This window comes from Chroicocephalus ridibundus, chromosome 6, assembly GCF_963924245.1.
Source record: "Chroicocephalus ridibundus chromosome 6, bChrRid1.1, whole genome shotgun sequence".
NCBI lineage: Eukaryota > Metazoa > Chordata > Aves > Charadriiformes > Laridae > Chroicocephalus > Chroicocephalus ridibundus.
In genome coordinates, this window is record NC_086289.1 from 61,791,670 (window position 1) to 61,814,544 (window position 22,875).

The 22,875-nt window shown below is 49.4% G+C and overlaps 2 protein-coding genes across 10 annotated transcripts; both read left to right on the forward strand.

Annotated features, from left to right (window-relative positions):
* Positions 1 to 288: 288 nt before the first annotated feature.
* Positions 289 to 10,341, forward strand: PROC (protein C, inactivator of coagulation factors Va and VIIIa). Its single transcript, XM_063340240.1, has 9 exons — positions 289 to 418; positions 779 to 862; positions 1,236 to 1,396; positions 2,376 to 2,400; positions 2,950 to 3,060; positions 3,775 to 3,915; positions 4,282 to 4,391; positions 5,346 to 5,463; positions 9,505 to 10,341. Exons 2-9 carry the CDS (start codon positions 796 to 798, stop codon positions 10,071 to 10,073), a joined length of 1,302 nt encoding a protein of 433 aa, XP_063196310.1. The 5' UTR covers positions 289 to 418; positions 779 to 795; the 3' UTR covers positions 10,074 to 10,341.
* A 100-nt stretch (positions 10,342 to 10,441) lies between these two features.
* Positions 10,442 to 21,837, forward strand: LOC134517559 (coagulation factor IX-like). 9 transcript variants are annotated; one of them, XM_063339166.1, is made up of 9 exons: positions 10,442 to 12,688; positions 12,817 to 12,936; positions 14,646 to 14,806; positions 15,650 to 15,674; positions 15,807 to 15,920; positions 17,121 to 17,252; positions 17,871 to 18,499; positions 20,043 to 20,160; positions 21,102 to 21,837. In XM_063339166.1, the coding sequence occupies exons 2-9, from the start codon at positions 12,846 to 12,848 to the stop codon at positions 21,677 to 21,679; spliced, it is 1,848 nt and encodes a 615-aa protein (XP_063195236.1). In that variant the 5' UTR covers positions 10,442 to 12,688; positions 12,817 to 12,845; the 3' UTR covers positions 21,680 to 21,837. The 9 variants fall into 9 exon arrangements, with proteins under 9 accessions (XP_063195236.1, XP_063195240.1, XP_063195241.1 ...); XM_063339170.1 differs by having other exon boundaries at positions 10,442 to 12,338; positions 12,754 to 12,936; XM_063339171.1 differs by having other exon boundaries at positions 10,442 to 12,338.
* Positions 21,838 to 22,875: the final 1,038 nt, after the last annotated feature.

Below are 22,875 nucleotides of genomic sequence, written 5' to 3' on the forward strand. Positions count from 1 at the left end.
GGGGTTAGTCGCCTCTGTCGTGGACACTTCGATGAGAAAGTGAAGTGGAAGGACTCTTAAAAATAGCAATGTGTGCCCCTTTGAGGTGGTTGCGTGCTGTGAGAAGGTGGTAGGATCTCTCAAGAGACCTGAGCACCGGTGTGGTTACGCTTACTCGCTAAATATATCTACTTGCTAGACAATTAGAAGAAAAAAACCCCAGATTTGAAGAAGGCAGAGTGGATGCCTCAGCTATTTCACTTTTCTCCTGCATGCAGGTAAATTGTCAAGCTCCCCCTGAGCACTGTTTGTTTAATGACTAAAAAGAAAGCACTTCATGTCACCCCAAAGAGTAAATATTGGAAGTTATGGATTAACTAAGTTCCAGCAGAGCTCATGGCGGAAGAATAGATCACGCTGATTCACACTGAATAAAGCAGTAAGTGCTTCAAAAGTATTGTATCCTTCGCGATTTCAAAGTACGGCTTGATTTAATGAAGTATAAAGCTTGTCGAAAATGTTCGGTGATGAGGGGAGGATGTCGGGGCAGGCAAGAAGTGTTGTGGGGGAGCTGCTGATGGGTCGAAGGGAACTAGCAAACCAGTCTGGAGGGCTGCCGATGAACGGCCACTTTGGAGCTGGAATCAAAGAGAAAGTCACGGCACCACACAGCATTCGGCAAGGGAGCTGCTCTGAGAAAAAGAAGTGAGAGAGCTAGCTGAATAGAAGCTGTGCAGCAGGGGGGTCGTGCTGCAGCTCAGCAGCGTGCTCCCCTTCACATCTACCGTCTCTTCTCCAGGTGACTCCTGCTGCAGGATGTGGAAGCTCGTCACCATAGGGGTGCTGCTTGCTGCCTGCTCTTCACGAGTCTGTGGTACCTCAAGTAAGTTTTCATTTTAGAGGTACCCCTCACCCCTTTCCAGTCGCTGCGAGTGTGTTTCCTGCTTCTCTGCCAGTCACGGGGAGTGGCTGGGATCATTCCCACGAGGGGGGTTTGGATTCCTCTAGCAGAGGTTCAGAGTCACGGTGCTGGGCCGTGATGGCTGCCCGGTCACAGCTCTCGGGAGCCCTGTGTGCTGCGTGACTGTCACAGAGCAGAGGCTGGAGCTCACTCCTGAGCCCGTGGTTTCTAGGGCAGGCTGTCTTGCGGTGCTAGAGAGGGGCTGTTGCTCTGATAAGCCTCCTTTGGGAAAGGACCATTACCAGTTTTCAGCCAGCTCTGTTCCCTGCTTGTGCTCTCACATTTTTGGTCCCAGTATTTTACAGCAATAAAGATGCAAACCAAGTCCTGAAAATCCAGAAGAGGGCGAACTCTTTCCTGGAGGAGCTCAAACCGGGCTCTATGGAGCGTGAGTGCATTGAAGAGCGGTGTGACTTTGAGGAGGCCAGTGAGATATTTGAAACCAAGGAAGCAACAGTAAGTTGTTTTATTAAGGATGCACGTGGGACTTAAACAATCATTTGTTTCCTTAAAGTATTTCAGTCCAGGGCATAGGAGGTCTTGCTCTCGGCACTGAACATGCATCACTCCTGACTCCTAAGGCGTAGGTATGGTTTTGAAGGTAATTGTGTTACAGTGATTGTCAAGTTACCACCTGTATGGGCTACAAAAAAATTGGCTGCTCGTGCATGTCCCACCTGACCTAATTGTGAGGTTTAGGTCCCAGCCAGGTAATGCCAATCCCTGCTTGACCCTGTTTGGCTATTCTTGCTGCCACTGAATTTTTCCCAGTCCTTCTAGTCCTTTGCCCTCTGTTGTACATTGGCCGGCTCTGGCTGCCTTTCACTGACTCTCCCCAGTCTCCCACCTGTGCCTGACAAACATTTCTCTTATCACTAGGTACTCTCTCCTTCTCCTAACCTCATATTTTCAATTGGGCCCTACCTTTATTGTCAACATCACTGATTCCTGCCCCTTTCCACATCCAATTGTTGTGGTGGCTTGGACTTTTTCTTACTGTGTTAACCAGAGTAGGCTTGCCACACGGGATGGACCAGTCCTTGCTGTCCTATAGACCCCAGAGTGGAGTGAGGTCTTTCTTCCCAATGCCCGCATTTTGTCTAACTGGGCACAAATGAATTGTGCACTCAACAACAGCGGTGACACTTACCTGGCAGTAAGCGACAAGGAAAGAGAGAAGCTGTGGCGATGTTGTGGTGCTTGGGGGTCTGCAGGCAGGGCCAGGGGCATCTGTGCTGAGTATGGGCAACGCATCAACATCTGAGTTGGCCAGTTTTGTTGGTTTGTAGTGCCGGTCACTACACTGTCAAGAAGAACAAGACGATGCTGTTGACCCGGATGCTGTGTTCTGTTGACCAAGACCATGGTAGGCTTTAAATCCCTCGCTTGTGAAAAATCTGCTTCTGACCTTAACGTAAGTTTTGTTTCTTCACAGATGAATTTTTGGAGCAAGTATGTAGGTAAGTGAAAGACTTTCCTAATCATTTCTCTGTGTTTCCTCAAGAGTAACTAGTGCTCAGCCTTCCTGCCTGCTGCCGTGTATCACATACTGATTCAAATTCTCATTCTCTCTTATTGGGTGTGTGCAAAGAATGTTTGCCAGTCCTATTGTACAAGCTGCCTTCCTAAAAAAACTTGAGGTGCATCTGTGCCTATCATCAAGCACCTCCCCAGAGCTAAGGCACTGAGCAAAAGTGCTCTCTGATGCTCTAACCCTGCCTGACGTGGCCCAAAGAGGAGCCTCACCCCTGCTCTTGGCTTCCACAGTGACCTGCCTCTGCCCTGTCTGTCTCAGGTTTTGCTCTTTCTTCCCCACTCTGCTCACTCTGCAGCTGTAATCCAGAACCCAGACAAGTGCCCTTGTCTCTGGGCCAGCACCGCGGAGGTATCACCAGTCGGTGGCAGAAACCATGGGAAACCACGCTTGGGAATCTGGGGAGGGTCTGTCCGTGTTAGTGTTTGATCCGTGAGTTCTGTGTGATTTCAGGGACCGCGTTTTCCTGTTTCAGATGGAGATCAGTGTGACCCACAGCCTTGTTCCAATGGGATCTGCAAAGACAATATTGGAAAATTTTCCTGCATCTGCAGCAAAGGCTGGGAGGGAGCTTTGTGCAATTATGGTAATGCTGCCTTTAATCCACTATAAAATAACGTTCTTTGTGATGGGGGTCTGTGTAGTGGGGACCGGCGCTTTTGTCGTTGCACACTATACTTGCTTTCTTTACTAATGTGATCTCTCTTTTGCTTCGTGATGTGGTAAAAAGATTATCTGTGTGTATCTGAAGCACAATGAATTTTGTGTTGCCAAGGGAGACGTTTGGAGATCTGAGATATGTAAATTTTACAAAAATACTGGAAATAATTCTGTAAGGTGGGGTTTTCACTTACTTTAGAACAGTCAGCACAGGGATGATGGCGGGGTTTTTTTACAATACAGAGGGAAAAACAATCCACTGTAAATATTTGATTGTCATTACTGTGACAAATTCTTTCTGGACAAAAGCCAGATAGCATATTTAGGGACGAGCATGTATGTCATATTTTATCAACACTTTGCACTAACTTGTGCTCTGTGACGGTGAATTTTCTGTTCTCCAGCCTACCTGCCCTGACAGCAATCTCTGTTTTCTGCATCTCTCCACTGCCTTACTCTGGACCAGGGCCTGTTTGCTGTCTCAGGGCCCAAGCGCTATTAAAGCCCACAACTGTCATCCCAAATCCATTGTCGGCTGTTGCTCACTTGAATCACGATGTCATTTTGCCGCTTTACCTTCCTGCGGCTCTTTAGCTTTCCAGCTCCTCACACCTCTCTTGCTGGTTGTGTTTTTTTGCAGAGGTCAAATACACCAACTGTTCTGTTAATAACGGAGGATGTCAGCATTTCTGTAGGGATGACCCTGCCAACCAGCGCCGCGCTTGCAGTTGTGCGTCTGGGTATCAGCTGATGAATGACCATACCATGTGCAAGCCTGTAGGTAAGAGGAGGATGTTCGTAGTCCAGATTTGACAGAGGATTATTCAAACACGATGGAAGAGGTTTTTATGGGAGAACTGCCTGCAGTGCGCTTTGTACTGCTTTTCAAAACATCCATTCCATGTAGAGTAACTCTCTGCCTGCATTTCCCAACTCCGTACATCCTTTACGGCCTTTCACCTGTGTTTGCCTCATGGAGACATACAGGGGAATCGGGAAGCTGCCGCCTCTGCAAAGCATTGAGGGGCTTCTGTGAAGCCACTGAATAGTATCGCCTAGGTTAGAGAGATGGAGGGAATGCCTTAGAACCAGGTTTTGTGTTGGGTGATCTGGTCTTTGCTGGTTAAGTTCTCTGCATCTCCTGTAGTGGAGTTCCCCTGTGGAAGAGTGAAAATGGACTACATTGAAGCCAAAGCAGGATTCAATATTCGGCTCATTGAGGGAAAAGCAGGAAGAAGGGGAGACAGCCCTTGGCAGGTAAGGAGAAAAGTTTTTCGTCACAGATAGTTGAGGCTCTTCCTGACCAGCTCTGCCTGCCAGCTGCCCCAGAAAGGCTCCAACATTACTAGTGGTGGTGTCACGTGAAGCTCAGATTCCATTAGCTTAGCTTTTACAAAAGCAACCCCAAAGTTGGAGTAACAGGGAAAAAGAGTTTATTATCTGTTAAGACTCTTGACCTTGCCACTGTTGCTAAGCTTTTTACCGTACCTTGCCAACAATGTCAAGAGAGAGAGTAGTGATGACACTTACCTGTTGTCCCATCTGAGGGAAGGCCATTCGATCACCGCAGCTCCAGCAACTGGCACAGCCATATGTGGGAGTGCGAGGTAATCTTCTCCCCTTTTCTGCATGGATCTGCTCTTAAAAGCCTTGTCTGTCATAAATTCAATTTAGCAAATTTAATCTACAAAATATGCCATAGCTTTTACAGAGCGGGTTGGGGCATCACAGAGGAAGGGGAGACCTGGCAGAGCTTATCGTGGAACTAGTGAGCGCGTATAATCAGGGCCTGGTGCTCTTTGACATTAAAGGCCCTTTTACACCATAGCACGAGAGTTGCGGCCTGAGATGACGCACTGTCTTCTAGTGTGCTGTGGACACAAGAATAATCCCCTCATTTGAGCTCTGTATTTCACAGCTTTGAAGTACCAAAGTGCTTCTTTGCAGTGACCAGCATCGTCCCATGCTGCTTTGAACAAAGCCAGCGCTCGTTCAGGAAGAATATTCTTTTCCGCAGGTGTTCCACAGAGACCTTGTTCATAGTGTCTTTGTCCCACTGTAGAGCTTTGGCTTCAGTGAATGTGACGTGTTTTGGTGCTTGATGTGTCTGGGCATTTCGCAGCCGCTAAGAAGAAGGTGTACAATATTTTGTGAGCCATGCTCCACGCGGTGTCAGACCTCTCTTTTTTTTTTTGTGTGTGTGTGTTTCAGATTATGCTGCAAAATAGCAAAGGGAGATTTCTGTGTGGGGGTGTTCTCATCCATCCATCTTGGGTCCTAACAGCAGCACACTGCACTGAGGCAGAAGAGAGGCTCAAAGTAAGACTTGGTAAGGAAAAAATCTCTGCCATTCCCAACGTTTATAATCTCAGGAGAAAGACGAGCAGGTTGTGAAGACAAAAGTCCGTCTTGGTTGTAGGAGCAGGTTGTCTAGGAAGTATTTAATATGCACTTTAGCACAAAACAAAAAAGTCTAGTAAAAATCTGATCTCATTTGAGCCACTGTCAGCCTTACTGTGGAAGTGAGTTGATGTTTGTGAGCACTCCTGCTTGTCTACAAAGGCTTGTCTCTTCTGCTTTTTTTTTTTCTGGTGATGAAAATATTCAAGGTCATCCCAGTACTGAAAAAAAAAGCCTTGGCCCCAGGAGGAGAACATCACAGCGCGTCTTCCTGCCTCTTCATACATCTGAACACTGTTACTTAAGAGAGTTTTGGTAGAGGAGGAGAGGTGCTGCAGAATGGCAGCGCTGCCTTTGCTGGCTCTGCTGCCCTTAAGCATGAGAGCATCCAAGCCGAGTACGGTACTACTCCTGAATTAACAGACAAAAGTAATTGTTCTGTTCATGCTTCAGTAGAATTTGTTTTTTGGTTAGTGCTTTCTGTCTAGCATTGGTGACAGGGGCATAACAGCTCGACTGCTTTCGCTCTCTGTTAGTGAAAAGATAGGTTGTTCCCAATAATTGTGGGAAGTCGTGCAAAGACATTGTCTGTATGTGTAGCCTGGGAAATACATCGTCTGTATGCGTGTTCCACATACACTGTGGATGTGCAAACACTTGAGAACAGAGACAATAAGGCACGTACAGATGGATGTGTTTATGTCCATCTTCCATTGTTCAACACGAAGGATGAATGGAAAAGCAGGTGATATACCCTTGGGTCCTCCTAGTGCCAGAGTATCCACCTTTTCCACAGAGGGACATCAAAGCAGAAGTGCGGGTGGTAGTTTGGAAATATATAAAGACTACACATCTCCAAGCACTTCCAGTTCCTAGTAAGTAATTTTCTTCCCTTTTAAGTGTTTGCCAATATGTCTGTTTAGTTTTAGTGAGGCCCAAGAAGAAGAAACCTGTGTTCAGTTTGCTTGGTTAAAAGATCTTGGAATGTTGTAGGAAAAAAGGAACCATCAGCTGTGGCGTTTGAACGCTCTGCAGCACTAGATGTAGCCTTGAGTGTAACTGGAAGGGGTCAGCGGGAACGTGGTAACTAGGGGAAGTACTGAGGCTGCACTTAAATGACTTCAGCCTGACCTTGTGCTGCAGGTCTTGGCAGAGATCTGTATGGTGACAAGCTTTCAGGTGGGATGGCTGTGCCCAGAGATTGCTCTGCAGCAAAGAAAGAAGGGGTGGGATCTGTCAAGAGTCCTGTGCTGTCCAAATAAAAAGTGATTTTCAGTGAGTGAAGAAAAACTCGAGAACCCTGATTTGAGAAGATTTTTTTTTTTTCTTTCTTAAATGAAACCCAAGAGATATCTCACACATAAATTTGGGGTGTGTATGCGGGTGCCCAGGATGACCAGCAAGAGGGGCTCCAATTTCTTTCGCTCTCCTGGCTGCCCAAAAGCCTTTCCTTATGAACAGAGGAAGAAGCGAGCATGCGGTCACGGACTGAGAACGCTTCTCATTCAGCCTTGAGCAATACTGCTGTGGTGAGATGGAAACCACAGAAGGGTCCTTTGCTGTGGTATGGGGGGGGTGCAGGACTGAGATGACTACAGCCTGCGACTTCACCAGAGAGAAGATTCTCCTCCAAACGATCCTCCAGGTCAAGCAGAAGGGAACCTTTTTAAGACCCAGACTGACATAAAGTGGTTTTCCTTTTACATGTATCTTTTGGGCATTTTATTGCCACCAGGAAAGCAGTTCTCATTGGAAAAAGGCATGCTCTAAATCCGAGAGATCTAGCGAGATACACAGAACAGAGCTTTGAATGGAAACATTGCCGTGTCTGTGGGGGCAGGTGTGAGCTCCATGGCGGTATTGAAGGTCGTCGGACTGCGACTGCAGAGGTGAATCTCGACCTGCCTCTGCCAGGCTGGGGCACCCAGCGCTGTCCTGAGCTCTTCCCGCGGCAGCTCTGCTGGCCGTCCCCGAGAGCTAATCTGGAGGGGAAGTTTGCACTCAGGAGCACAGGGAGAATTCCTGTAGCAGGACTCACGTGGCTTTGTAGCGGCAGAAGTGAAAAGCTGGATCTCAGAGTAGCTGAAGTCTTGGAAGATGGATTTAAGAAGAATTCGATTTTCCTGTTTGTGGCTCTTGTTCCTGCATCTCCAGCTTGAAACCATCCAGAAGTGTGTTCTGGGGGAGCAGTTGCTACAGTAGCACCAAAGCTGTCACCCGGTTGTTCGTAGGTGTCTCGGGACACAGACAGTTCATGGCCATGGTTGTAGACAGCACAGGGGAAGCCTGGCAGAAAGTGTGCTCCTGCGCAACTCAGCTGCCTTCCTCAGAGGGGTTGATCTGGCAGTGTTCGAGTCCAGAGTTGTTTCTGAGGCCCAAAGCAGAGTTTTGCACCTGTGAAGGTGGGAATAAACCCCCTGCCCCCTTATTTGTCAGTCAACCCCGAGCCGCAGCGGCTGCGAGTGGGTAGCAAGGAGATGTGCTCCAAGGGTGCTACGGACACTGTCACCACAGAAGAGAGAGGTCATGACAGCAGAAAAAAAACAGGTTTTTGAGTGTTGTCTTGGTAACAGCAAGTCCTTCAGGCTCTGGTACAGCAGTGTGTCCGTCAGAGCTGTTTCAGACACCTCCTGTGGTCGTGTGTGAAATGCCCACTGGCTGCCTGCAGAGGAGCAAGAGCAGAGGCTCCGAAATAATTGGTTTGGTAGTCCCAAGATCTGAAGCTGGACTTCAGGGGTCTTTTGAGAATCTGTTACTGGAGCTACTGTGGTTCATAAAGTCCCTGTGCTTGGAGACACTGACTCTTTACAGGGAAAAAAAAAAAAGCCCAACAGCTGCACTATGACATTGCCCGGCTCAAGTGCAGGGGAGCTCACACTGAAGTGAGTGACTTCAGGAGACCTGGGTCGTGCAGAGTCAGAGCAACTCGGCTTTAGGCTTTGTATCCAGAGGGACTCAAATAAGCCTGAAAGAAAGCAAAAGTTAACGGGAAGGCGAGGGAACATATTTGAAGGATAATATTATGAAAAGCACATTTGAAAAGGTGGCGATAAAGAGCAACTTCCAACTTAACCTGTAAGGAGCCCAAGAAGGAAGGACCACTTCTGTCGCACCCGTGCCGAGGTGAGGTGTCAGCCTGGATGTCCTGCCGCCTCCCATGCGCGTGCCCGCCAGCAGCTCGGCTGTGCGTGATGGACAGTTCTCCAGAGAAGTCCTTTTGTCAAGTACATGCTGAAGCAGGCCTTGATGTGAAGCTTAAAGTAACCAACAGCACAGCTCAGAAACGTGACAGCCGCTGATTGTTGTTCTTGGGCTGCCTCTTCCCAGCCTGTCAGAGATCTCTCTCTGTCTTTCCTTTTCCAGCGTCTCGCAAGTGACATGTTTCTTGCCTTTTTCAACTTAGTTGCCTGCTTACTGTTCCGTAACTGCTTGACCCACAAAGTGGCCGTGGTCACGTAGCACAAGTAATAACTGGGAAGTCTTAAGTAGTCAAAAATTCCCTAAAAACACAGAAAGGAATAGCCTTACCAGTCAGTCCTCTTTGTCCTATAAATCCTGAACTTAAATCCTGCAGGCAGTGGTTATACAGCACAAAGCTCTTGTACACTTGCTCTCCCAGCTTTCATTGTGGACTCCAGGAAGGCTGTTGTCCTCCCGAAGATCTCTCAGGTTGCACAGTTGTACTGTAATACAAACACAACAGGGCCCTTCAGCTTCTCAACTGATGACCATAGCTCTAGGGTGCTAATTAATTTAGAACTGCGTGTATTCGTGATTTAGGGAAATATGGGAAGTTTACACATTTGTCCATCTAAGAAGAACCTGTAACATAAAACGAACAAATGTCTGTGTTACAAGGGAAGTAAGAGCGTGAAGTACAGTCCTAAAGGCCAGTGTAATCCAGATGCCGCGGTGCTGAGGGTGAAGGAAGATCCCGTAGCATCTGTAATCTTCTTGTTTGCTCTTCCAGGTAAATTTCACCGTCTCCGTACTGAGACAGATGAGCAAACCGTTTGGGTTGATAAATACGTGAGCCACGAAAATTACACCAAGGAGACGTCCGATAATGACATAGCCATGCTGCACTTGGCTGAACCTGTGATGTATAACAAGTACGCGCTCCCGATCTGCCTTCCCACCCGCGACCTGGCAGAACGGGAGCTGACAAGAAGTGGGAAGCAGATGCTGGTAACTGGCTGGGGCAGCACAAGCGATGTCAGCAACAATTACTCTACTTTGCTCAGTTATATCGAAATCCCTATAGTTCCCCGGAACGAGTGTGCCCAGGCGATGAGATTTGCTATCTCTGACAACATGCTGTGTGCTGGGAGCTTAGGAGACAGGAAAGATTCATGCAGCGGGGACAGCGGAGGCCCTATGATCACTAAATATAAGGACACCTGGTTTTTGGTAGGACTGGTGAGCTGGGGCGAGGGCTGCGGAAGAAAGGAGAAATTTGGAGTCTACACCAAAGTCAGTCAGTATCTTGAGTGGATCCAGCGCCACATTGATGAGATGTCAGCTTCTTTGAAGGGCTGATTCTGGCGCTGAGGGTCTGGAATATGGTGGCTCTGTGCTAGTGACAGTCTGCAGTGTAACCTACTGTCAGATCTTCAGTATTAAATATTGAGTGTATGTTAACCTCGTGTACTGTTTTCCTTGGTGCCTTTTTTTTTTCTTTGCTTCTTTTTTTTTTTTCCTTTTTTACATTGTTTACACTGATTAGTTTCCAGGTTCTGTTGTTTATTTGTAGCGTGGTCCCACTTAGGCCTTACAGGCAAGAAATAATACCCTGTTCCGCTGAGATGCCGCACAGCAGCGTAGAAAATAGGATAGTCCCTGGTCAGGTGACTCCATCTTCGAAGTGTAAAATGACTGAATCGGGTGGGGGGGGGGCGGGCAGGAGGGGACAGGGAAAAGCGTTTTAAAAGTCAACATAGCGATACAGTTCGGTCATTTCAGCTTTACTCTAACATATTATCTGCAGGAACTGTTTTACTCTGTATAATTTTTCTTTCAACACAATGAAATGTGAATAATATCATCACTGCCTCCGCTCATTCCCATCTCGCTCCATTGCTCACAGATTTAGTGGATTCAGCAGGTCGCTAGAACTTCTCTGTATTTTCTATTCCTCGCGCAGTCAATGCCTGATTTTACCCCCCTCAGAATTCCTTAAAAGTCAGTGGGAATTCTGCTGTTATTAAAAAAAACCAAGATGTTTAATTCCAAGCTTTTGCATGCTCTGTTTATTCTACGGCCTGTAATTTTCTTCTAATCAGCAAGTTAAGTGAACGCTTTTGTTCATTCCTATTCTAAATGCACTCAGCATTACTAATACTTATTCAAAATGTGTTTGTGTGTGTGTGTGTTTGCATCTGGATCCCTATGTCTGTGTGTATATCAGCAGATAAAATAAAAATACACAGCACCAGTAAGTTCATAGGAAGTAGCGGTAGTCAAAATGAAGTTTAATAGAATCACTGTTTAAGCTTGTTTTTAATCTTAGCGCTTAAGCCTGTTAAATATAATTAATTTTACAAAAAAAAGGTGAAAACAGCTCTGTCTGGTGTAGTGATATATGTTTCCAACATCTCAGTCAGGATTTGGACCCAGATTTGGATCAGCGAAGAAGGTTGGTCTGCACTTGTGATGAGATTGTTAAGGGAAAAAACCCTCAGGTACAGCAAAATTGTATTAGAATTTGAAAGAAATTTAGTATGATTTCAGCAAAGAAGTTTAATACCTCTTAAAGTTGCGGACTTGCTCTCGGTGGCTTTCAAGCTGCTTACGTGCCTATTGAGCAAGTGTTGAAGTTGATTCACGCATTAAAGAAGTAACAGCAGGGCTGAGGGAAGGTGCTGGAGGTAAGCCCTGGCCGCACTCAGCCATCTTTCTGTGCCACTGCCTGCTGTCTCCCTGTGTCACGGCCCGTCTCTCTTCTCCTCTTGTTTCCCCTCCCCTTTTTTATTTGGGACTGGATGTAAGGATCAGCGAACATTAACGAAGAACGCTTGGAAGAGCAGCCTTCCGGCCAGGGCCGGCAGAAGAATCCGTGCTTCTGAGAAGGCTGACGTTGCTCGTCGTTGAAATACAAGGAAAAACGTGATTGTGTTCAATGCCAGTAAAACACAGGTCGAATTAAAGGCCTACATTGTAAAGTCAGTGAACAGCCGTGGCTATTCCAGGGCAGCATTTGCCTTCCTGCAGGTGACTGCTGTGGACCCTCCTCCGCGCTCGCAGCTCTGCATGTTTCAGCAGATGTTTACAGAGCAGCTTCTGTGTTTTCCAGATCAGTTGGGCTTACCTACGGAAAGGCGATGGCGTGTCAGAAACCTGCTCCTAAAAATTCCAGATTCTCCTGAAAAATTTGTTGCGAAGAAGTGGCTTTTATTGTCGGAGGGTGTTTTTAAGGACTTTTTTTTAATGCAGACGTGTACGTGCGTGGAAACATACACACAATTTTCTTCTGATTTTGTATTTCAAATGTGTTGCATAGAATCCAGGAGGCTGTCTCTCCTCTGTCAATATTTGGGACTGGTTAATGATCAACCTCTTGACCTCATGGCTGTTCCTGGTGTACATCCAAATCCCTCTCCTGTCTTCCCCTAAAAAAATAAAGAAAAAAGTGAGTATAATTGCATGGTTCTGTTTAAAGTGAAGGCATTCTGGATCCTGTGTTTTTGGAAAAAAAAAAAATACAGGTAGCAAAGAGGTATGTGCTGCGGAATCCTGGTAAATTATTCAGCCTGGGAAGGAAATATGACGAAATACAAACTTCTGTCTTGTAACTTGTGCTGCCAGGTACGTGGTGGATGGTTTCCTTATTGGGGTGTGCACGTACGGTCTGACTTGATGAGACTGTCAGCAATTAGACAGCAGCTGCCGTCACCGGCGACTGCTGGCTGAAGCGTGCAGCTCAGACCTGGGCCCGCATCCTTCCCCGATCAAACAAAGCTGTCGCTGGAACGGTCTCCTGCTCCGCTGGGGCCTGATCCCTGCCTCCCGTGTTCATCACCGCGCTTCTATTGCTTCTGTGGGCTTTGGATCTGGGCTGGGGCACCCTCGGCACGTTGACTTGCAAACTCTTGGGATTCCTGGGATTTGGATGCATGCAGCGTCTGAACAACGGGCATCAGGCCGAAATGGGCTGGGTAGAATTTGCTTGCTTTGTCCCTTCTCTTCTCCTCTTGCTTCTACTTCTTCCTCCGTTTTGCAGGCTAATTCACCCTGGCTGGTTTTGTGACAAGATACCAGTTTTGTTCTCCTTTTCCCTCTGAAGGCAATCAGCAGGAAGTCGGAGTATTCTGAATGCTCACTGAAATGGGGAGCAGTTCCTCACTTGTGGTGTTTCTCCTGCTGATGTGCTCCATCAACGGCAGCTCTCCGTTTTCATACTCCGGTAGGCATTTCTGATTTACGTTTTTAGCTTAATTGTCTTTGTTGTGGTAATCTTGGCATTTAAACAACATTCCTTTCCTCAACGCAAAGCCCTGTGAGTTGAAGAAGTGCTTCCTGAAACGCACAAGAAAAAATGAGTATCCATATTTCTATTTCCAAGAGAAATCAGCCTTTCTTAACTTCCTACTTAGGCTACTGCCCTGTTGAAGGGTATCCTCCTTGTGACATTGAAGCCAAAATCTGAATTATTTTTGCATGGCAAAGCTTTCCAATTTGGGAAGCTAAAATTAAGCCCTTTCAACATGTGTTCTCGGACCTCGCGTTGATTTTACTACCACAATTACGCCAGGTTTGGAAATGGCTTCAGGAGGCTTTAGAACAGGCGTGGGAACGCATGGGATCTCACTGATCATTGTGGCTGCCATTGCAGAGGAGGGACAGCAGAAGTAGGAGCGGTGTCTGCAAACCACAAGGCTTTCCAACAGGCACGGCCTCTACGGGGGATGCCTGCCTACAGGTGGCCCCAGGACTCAAGGGGTGGTGAGGGACAATTTCGCTGACATGGGTGAAAGGCAGGATCCGTCCAAAGCTGTTCTCAGCTCAGAGTTTTTGGGGGCTGTTTCCAGTGGCCTGGAAATGAAGCAATTGAATATTATTCCAGAATTTCAGTCATTGCTGTAGATCCCGATCCTGCAACTGCAAGGAAATGTATGTCGTTATGGTCTGTCTCTAAAACTCTCTTCTGTGTCAGGGGGTTTTGACTTGTCTAGGATGCCAAACCGTGACTAGGAAAACGGAGTCCTGACAAGTGAACTGCTGTATGAATTTTCGCAGCTTTGTCAGGATTACGAAGGGAGCTTTCTTCCTAAAACACTTCTTGGCAGCAGTTTTTCAGTCTGTCGGGTGGACGGGTTTTGGGTATAGGGCCACACTTCTGGAGATTTACGGCAAAACCCTCCATCTTCTCTTAATAGTGCTGGCGTGGGACTTTCCTTCAGAGCGTCCTGGCTGGGAAATCCTGGGAGCGCTGCACTTCAGGAGGTGCCGTAGCAAAGACTCGCTATGCAGCAGCCAGGGGGGTGTGGGGGGGACCCTGCTGCCATAGTCCCTCTTCTGGCCGCTCCTCCCTTCGTTTATCGGCAGCAATAGCTGTTGAGACATCGCAGGAGGGCAGGCGGTGTGGCGAAGTGAAGTACAAAACCGACATTTTATATGTTTCTTTTAATGACAGCACGGTGTCTGTCCCATTGTGGTCCCGGCAGCTGCCTGGGAAGCACCGGGGCTCCATCACTGAGTGCCTGACACAGCTGGCACCAAGTCCAACCCAAACCTCTCCTTTCAGCTGTATTTCCACACGCACGCGTGGCCAGGCAGCTAAAGGTTGTTGGGAATCGGGATGGCTGGCAGGAAAACACAGGCAGCTTCCGGAGAAGCAGCTGCAATCCTCAAGAGTCTTGTGGGATAAAAAGTTACTTCTGCACCAGTCTGCAAGTCTCAGTAGTGGGTCTTTTGTCCCACTTAAAAGGAAGCTTTAACTACAGGTGTCTTTTGTTGGAACCCAGACTAATTTTATTTTCCTTTAGGCTGTTTACGTAGATTCCCACTCCCCTTCTTTGTATCATGTACCCGGCTGAAAGCCTGCCTGACTGTGACTGTAATGATGCCGGTTTGTTGTCTTCCAGTATCAACTGTTGGATTTTGTTTTTCTAGTGTTTATGAGAAGAGACGAAGCACACGAGGTGCTGAAAGTCCATAAACGTGCTAACTATTTTCTAGAAGAGATTCGTCCAGGGAACTTGGAGAGAGAATGCAATGAGGAGAAGTGTTCATTTGAGGAGGCTAAGGAGATCTTCCATTCGCAGGAGAAAACAGTAAGAAGCTTTATTTTAGGAAAAATAGATGAAAGTTAACAGTGAGCTGTACGTAACCCTTCCCAAGCCACCTGGCGTGGCTCTGACAGCTGTGTGCCCATGGATTCCGCAGCGTGGAAGTCCGGACGGGACACTCGCAGCACCTCTGAGATCTCGCTTTCCAAGCAAGAGCTCGATTTGTTGTGTGAACGTTAGACACAATTCCTTAGAAAGTATCCAAAGCCTCTTTCTGTCAGAGCCTAAAGCTGACGCTTTCAGAGGCCACTTGCTTGATCAGACCCCTCCAAGCACCCAGGAGAAACGCCTTGTTCCCAGGGCCCGACAGCGTCGGCCGGGAAGCGGGGCCGCAGGCATTCCGCCGGGGACCTTCTGCTGAAGCTCGACCTGCAGATTTAAGTAGAGTTGCCTGATTTCTCTTGTGCCCAGCCCAAGCTGCTGTGGTGATGTCCCCCTGAGCAGGAGGTGGTGCAGCGCAGTAGGAATGGCTCTCGGTGCTGAGGACCTCGCGTTGACACGTTTTGGGGGTGGGGGGTGTCACTTGGAACTCCTGGGCCGGTGCCACAGCCCTGTCACTGGCTGGAGGGTTCATGGATCTTAGCTGTTGGTTTAGTTTTCAGTCCAGTGCAGTCCAGTTTCCGCATTCTGTGGCGGGCCCATGATGCAAATGAAAGCCAGCTGCGTGGCGATGATCAGGAGATCTGCTCTGAGAATGTATTTTATGGTTCTAATCAAAATGTTAATTTACATGCATCCTAAAAAAACCCCAGTTTTCTAAATTACACCTTCAGTAACCGATACGAGCACTTTTTGACTGTTTTCTTCATTTGTGATTTCTTCTTGCAGATGGAGTTTTGGTTCAATTACAAAGGTAGGTTAAAAAAGGAATTTTTAAAAAATCTATTTCTTGTTTCCCTTCTGGGTACAAAGAATTCTGTGGCAGTTTAAAGCCAGGCTTCTCTTAATTCCTGGAATTACACCATGCCTTTTTTCTTCTTCTTAGGTTTAAATCCGTGTAGTACAAATCCCTGTAAAAACGGTGGAGTCTGCAAAATAAGACACTACAGTTACTTTTGCATCTGCCCCCCCAGATTTGGAGGAGACAACTGTGAAAAAGGTGAGTACGGGAACAGAGACATTGGCATTTGTTGTGAAGGAAGGATCAAGGCCGGAATGTGCTCCTCGGATGCTTGCGCTGAACCTTTGGACAGGCTTCTCGCTGGGGTTGTCAGCGGTGACTGTTTCTGCCTGATACAGAAGGGGCCGGTTGCTAAAGATTTATATGTTCGAACAGCGTGTTCTTCTCTGAGACGCTGGGGCCCGGCCATCCCAGGAAGGGGATGGAGTCGTGGCAGCGGCTGTGGCTGTGGCTCTGCTGGGCGGCAGCAGCGGTGGCACCGCCTGGCACCCACCTCCTGTCACGCAGCAGCTGCAGCTCTGGGCTTCCCAGTGTCTGTGGCACCTGGCCGTGTCCTGTCCTCCCCGACCCCTTTCCGTCACCTCCGAGTGATAACAGGTCTTCTGCTGTAGATGCCTGCACTGGAAGACGCTCACGGTGAGGTCCTAGCCGCGTTTTGATTTTACTGAGTAAATGCAACAAAGGAGTTACCCAAAGGTTACTGTAAACCAAAAAAAAAAACCCAACAAACTTTATTTTGTAATATACAAATGATGAAAACTGAAGTAGAAAAGCTGCCTGTCTCCTATCGGATTTTTGGTCCTGTGAAAATACTGTATCCAGTTTGCAAATGACGGAGGCACGAATTTACAGCAAAAGCCAAACTGACGTGGTGACTGTGCATCAGAAGGAAATCTTTTTGCTTTTGTCGACCTTTTCTTTTTCCAGTGAAGCAATTAAACGGGATTCTTCTTTTAAAGTAACAGTATATAAAAAAAACCTCAGTCAACTCCTCACAGGCTTGGCCTCCACCAAAATACCTAATACTTAAAATCTGTCATGATGTAAAAGGTAAGGTGTGCAGACGGATCCAAGATGAGGTGTTTGCTCTTCCAGGCGTTTTCTTGCCCCTGCTCTACGGGCAGAGCGGCCGAGGGCCCAGCCGTGGCCTCAGGACAAAGCTGGCAAGTAAAGAAAAGGGTAGAAATGGGTGAACAGCAATAGACATAAGGCAATAATCCCCAGAGCAGCGCGGGTTCCTGGAACTGTACGAGGTGGCTCCTTCTGTTTACTTGCCAGGTTTCAGCGGAGTTGTTTTTCCGAATTTCTTTGATACAAGAGCAGGGCTCGAAGCTGTGCGCTGCTTCAGGGTCGGCGCGCACCGCTAACCAGGCAAATGCGCCTGTGTTTCCATCGCAGAGCAGTTCGAGTGCTGGTACAAGAACGGCGGGTGCTGGCAGTACTGCCGGGACGGCAGCGCCTGGCGGGCGGCGTGTTCCTGCGCCCCGGGGTACAGCCTGCAAGAGGACGGGAAGAGCTGCCTGCCAGCAGGTAACGCCCGGCCTGCTGCCGGCCTTTTCCTTGCAGGGGTGGCACAAGAGCTTGGTCTTAGTGTGTGGAAAAGATCTGCCTTATTTCTAATGCTCTGTTTATTTATTTTAAATTTTAAGGGTTTTCTCGATCGGGTGTCTCACTAACGCAGTGCCCCCCGTGAGCAGCACGGTCTGGGGTGGGCCCGTTCCTCCCGAAAGCAGCACGGGCCAAGGAGGAGCTGAAGTGAGCTGTGCCGCTAAAGCACAGCGTTAGGCGGGGAGGGGACATGACAAGGGTCTTCAGAACTGTGTGCTAAAGCGTCCTGTCACAAGGGGGGCACTGGGTTTGGCTTCCGTCCGGAAGAGAGCCCGCCCGCTCCTGGCGTAGCCAGCTGGCTCAGAAATAGCACAGCCGCGTGCTGTGGCTCCGTAATTAGCTCGACGCGCCTGGTGCTGATGGTGGGGGGGGTGTGGCAAAAGTGGCGTCTGACATCAAGGTGTCAGTGTTGTTCCCGAGCTCTTACAGGAGGGTTGAATCCCATCCTGGGACAGGAAAGTGCTGCTTTTGCGTTGGGAGTTTGACATGGCACCTTGCGCCCTAAACTCACGGCTTTGTTTCTGCCTTTCCTCCCTCCAGCACCGTTTCCCTGTGGCCTGATTAAAGCCAGGCAGGCGCTGGAGGAAGCGCGGCTGGGGCAGAACCGGCTCCCGAGGGGCCGGCGGGAGCACGGGGCTGAAGCGGCTGAGTGGAATCAGAGCACGGAGTGGACACTTGGGCAGATGGAGCTGGAACAAAGCAACACTGGGGAAAATGAGACCGTCTTTGGGCAGAGCACGCGCACGGAGAGGGACACTGAGGTGGCGGGAGATGCTTCCAGCTGGAACAAGATGCTTGCGGATGCTGTGACCCGGGAGCCGCTGGGAGATGGTGCTGCTGGGCGGGAGGCGGGTGTTCCTGAGCACGAGGAGCCCCTGGAGGGGACGGGCTGGCCCGGGAGCAGCCCGGCCCCTTGGGGTGAGCCCACCCGGGGCCCTGCATGGCCCAGCGAGACCACAGTGCCTGCTGCCAGGCGGCAAGAAAGGGTGGAAAATGCTGCTGGGCAAAACCAAACCACGCGTGACGATGGGCTGCACGGGAGCAGTGACTGGGGGAACGTTTCAGCCGTGCCTCAGTTCGCCCAGACAAACGTCAGCTCTACATTAGAGCAGAATGGCGCCAGGATAACGGGAGGAACGTTGTGTCACCGTGGACATTGCCCCTGGCAGGTAATGCTTTTCTTCCAGCCTGGCTGTAAATGCCACACCTGAACGCTTCTCACTTCAGCGTCACTGATTCCAGCTGGAGCCGAGTTCATCAAGCCATTATAAAGGGTTTTTTTCAGGTCAAGAGCAACACAACCGCATGTATTTCTCAAACTTCTGTGGGTCTTTTTAATGATACGTGTCTTAGTTGCCTCATTTATCATTCCTCCCCCATCCCAGATGCATGCGCTTTTGTGATCTCAGCCTAATACTCTCCCAGCTACGTCAGTCGGATCCTCTCCTGCCCCATTACTCAGGTTTTCTAAGTGTCCCTGGTGAAAAGCTGTGCTTCTGACTCCTTTCGGAATGGCCAGTGATGTTGTTGACAAAAATTTTTCTATGAGCAGGTGAGATTCTTCATTTAGGGGGCTGCGCTTTGTGTACAGGTTACGGTAAGGAACATACAACTGGGGGGCTCAGAGGGGCAGGCGAGCGGCATGTGGCCAGCAGGGGAACCTCCCTGACGTCTGTCTTTTGTTTCCGCTATCTTGATTTGGTTTCGGGCTTTTTGGTGCGTCCTTAATTTGTTACTAATTTTCACTTAGTTGTCTTGTCTCTGTTTCATCAGCGTCTATTGCTGTTCACGGGCGTGCGCGCAGAATGTTAACAGGCTGATCTGAAACCACTCACGTTACTGCCAGGCGGTTTTATGGCTGTCACACAGAAGGATTTCCCCGGGCCCCCATTGCAAGGTGTCTCGTGGGTGACACCCGTGGGGACAGTGCCCTCGTTGTGCACTGGGCAGAACTAAAAACATCACTAGTACATAGAACTAAGTCAAAATGGCTCATGTAAAACATGACATTACTCCAGGAACTGGACAAGGTAGGAGGGCAGACTGCGTCACACCTTTTTTTTTCCACTATTTGATTATTAATTTCACTGAAACAAAATTAAGCTTTTCCTTCAGTCTTAACACATGAAGTAACAGGTTCAGGGAGGAGTTTAAGAGCTGCTGAGGCATTAACGGAGCTTGTAATTCTGAACAGACAAGACAAACACCCAACTCTGAGCAGCGTGCCTTTACTTCTCCATGTTCTGCTCTGTAGATGGGTCCAAATTCTGTTACCAATAAAAGGAAAAATAACAGTTTCTGAATCTCCACTCTTACTTGCACTTTCACTTGATGACTGGGAAAGCGAACAACTCTCTTCTGTCCCTCGTTCATGTAGCCAAACAGCATGCTCTTCCTTTTTAACCTGAGCCTTCCCCCCAGAAGAAAACGAGAAGCCACGTGAAGAGTCACAGTCAAACTTGTTTCCTTGGAGGAATTCTACCACGGCTCTAATCCTAGTTGAGTTTGTCAAGCCCAGGTCATCATATTCCATTGTTGCAGATGTGCAATCGTGTCATTTTATTACTGTTTCAACATCATCGTCTTTGCTGCACTGTCATCATCACTGACAGAAGTGGTGTTTCCAAGAGCGAGGGCCCGTGGCCGGCCAGTGCGAGAGCGAGCGCGTGCGTACGCCCTCGACCCAGCCCTGCTGCCTCGTCTTTCATACAGGTGTTGATCCGCAACAGCAGAGATATCGGTTTCTGCGGGGGGAGTTTAATCAGCAGCCGCTGGGTGGTCACTGCTGCGCACTGCCTTGACCTCGTCAGACCACACCATGTTACCATAGGTGAGTACGGGCTGCGGTTCTGTCATCTCTTAATTAAAACATGCTTCGTAAGGTACGTTGAGAACCAGACGGACACATCCAGCCTGGCACGGATTTACAGAACGCTTCATGTTTTAGCAACAGTTAAGTGCAGAGGGGCTGCAGCTGGTGCCTTCAGTTCTCACAGAGAACCTGGAGCACGAGGCACAGATTTACCTTTTTGTTGCCCATTTTGGCAAACTCCCTGTGCGTGGAGACTGAGCACATCTCCAGGCGCGCCACAGGAGGCAGAGGGATTCCTGTAGGTGATGGTCTGCTCTCGTGTCCATTTTAAGATTAGTTTCCTGGCGAGCTGCCCCCTCACCGCCTTCTCATCGCCTGTAGCTGCCCCAAGCAGAACGCCCCTCTGCCGCGTCGTGTACCACAGCAGCGGGAAGGGGAAGCCCTTGCAGCAGGAATGCTGCAATAAACACAACCCTGTGCTTGACACCTCCAGAAAAGAGCGGTGGGAGAGGAGCAAAGAGAACACAGTGCTGGGGAACTGCCAGGAGACAGTTCTTCAGCCTTACCCCGGCTGCATCGTCACGCTTGTGTTGCGTCCCCGAGGAGGGAAACACAAGGTCCCATGGAAGCTTAGACAAACTCTTCAAAATACAGTGCTTGCTAAAAGCAATGACAGGATTTATGGTAAAATCCCTGCCGCAGAAGCCATAATCTCTGTAAGTATCTGTTTGTCCAGTCAACCCCTTTGTTTTGCCCTTAAAGGGTGAACTGGAAAGCCTGATGTGCAGGATCACAGCAGCAGCGTAAGAAATTATTGTTACAGAACACGATTTGTTTTGGTCTGTGCTTTCTCGGGATGAACAGTCAGAGCCTTAAGTCACCGTCCTTCCTGTTCCCCCCGACAGTACCGCCCAGGCTGTTTATGGTTTGCTTAGCATTTTAATTTGTCATGGCTGCAGGAGACTTCGACAAATACCAAAGAGAATTCAAAGAACAGAAGATCGGTGTGGAACGGAGCTGGACGCACCCCCATTACGATTCAAATGACTACAACAGTGACATCGCCTTGTTGTACCTGAGCGGTGACGTTATTTTTAACGAGTACGCGCTTCCCATCTGCCTCCCCAGCCCTGGCCTTGCCGCCCTGCTGGGTGAGGAGGGGAGGGTGGGGATGGTGAGCGGATGGGGGGCCACGCACGACAGAGGCTCCACGCTGCGCTTCCTCATGAAAGTCCGGCTGCCCATCGTGGCCATGGAGACCTGCCAGCGGGCGACAGATAGACTCGTCACTGACAACATGTTCTGCGCCGGGTACCGCGCTGAGGCCGCGGACGCCTGCAAAGGGGACAGCGGGGGCCCCTTCACCATGTCCTACCACAACACTTGGTTTCTCTTGGGCATTGTGAGCTGGGGCGAGGGCTGTGCTGAGGAAGGGAAATACGGTGTCTATACGAGAGTATCCAACTACCTCCCCTGGATTAAAGAGGTTGTTGAGAGTGTAGCAGATTCGGAAAACTTTTCCGTTAACTTTTCCTAATACCATCTTTAAAAGGACCAATTCAGAGTGTTTCAGTCTGAGGCGCTAAGCAGTTCCTGTCCTTAATGGTGTAAAATCAATGAATGGAGTCCATTTACCATGAATGGTTAAATTGCTTATTCACGAATTACTAAAATACTTGTGTACAATAAAGAACTATTCTGCAAATAACAAAAGGAGTCAGCTACACCTTTTCTTAATGTAAATTCCTTTCAGAAAGGTGGGGGTTGTTGTTGTTGGGGTTTTTTTTTTTAGAGAAAGAAAAAGCTTTCCATCTCAAGCATCACCTGCGTAGTGCAAACCAGGCAAACGGTCCTCTGTGGGAATGAGTCCCTTAGGAAAGGAAGAGCGTTTCTGGTCGTGCTGCCTGTTCTGAAGCAGGTGCTGGACGCAGCAGTTGGCCATCCATGAGGTGTTATCCCAGTTACCCCTGCAGCATCCTCTGAGCCCTTTCCAGCCTTGCCGTCACCTTCCTGAGGCGCGGGGACAGGGGAGCAGCGCCGCTCCTCTCGTTCAAGAAGCGATGAGCCAGAGCAGAGCTGGGGGTCGGGCTGCGCAGAGGTGCGATACCGGGGGGGGCTCAGCGTCCCCCACCGAGCTGCTCGCAGGGCTCTTCACGGCATGAGGCAGAGGCAGGGACTGCTGTAATTGCACGGTTCTCTTTCTCCTTCCGTTTCGAAATATCACTAAAACGCTTCGCAAATGCCAGCTGCTGCTCTGACCTCATCTCCGAGCCTCACGGCCCCTAACGGGAACACCGGCCTTCCGCGGCGCGTGTAGTCGAACACGAGGCGGCGCTGCACGGGCGGCGTCTCTGGGTTGCGACGTGCGCTGCCACCGAGGTTTGTTTGGTCTTTAATTAGTTATTGGCCCGTCCCGCCCCGCTGTTCGCGCCGGAGGCCGGAGCGGCGCTGGAACGGGATACCCCATGGCCCCGCCCCCGGGTCTGGCCCCGCCCCCGGGTCTGGCCCCGCCCCCGGGTCTGGCCCCGCCCCCGGGTCTGGCCCCGCCCCCGGGTCTGGCCCCGCCCCCGGGTCTGGCCCCGCCTCCTCGCGTTGCCCTGGAAACCCCACGGCCAATAGGGCGGCCCGGCGGGGCCTCGCCCGCTCCCGCCTCTCGCGAGACGCCCCGCGCGCGGACTCCATCTCCCAGGCGCCCCGCGGGGAGGGCGGGCCGCCGCAGCCAATGGGGCGGTG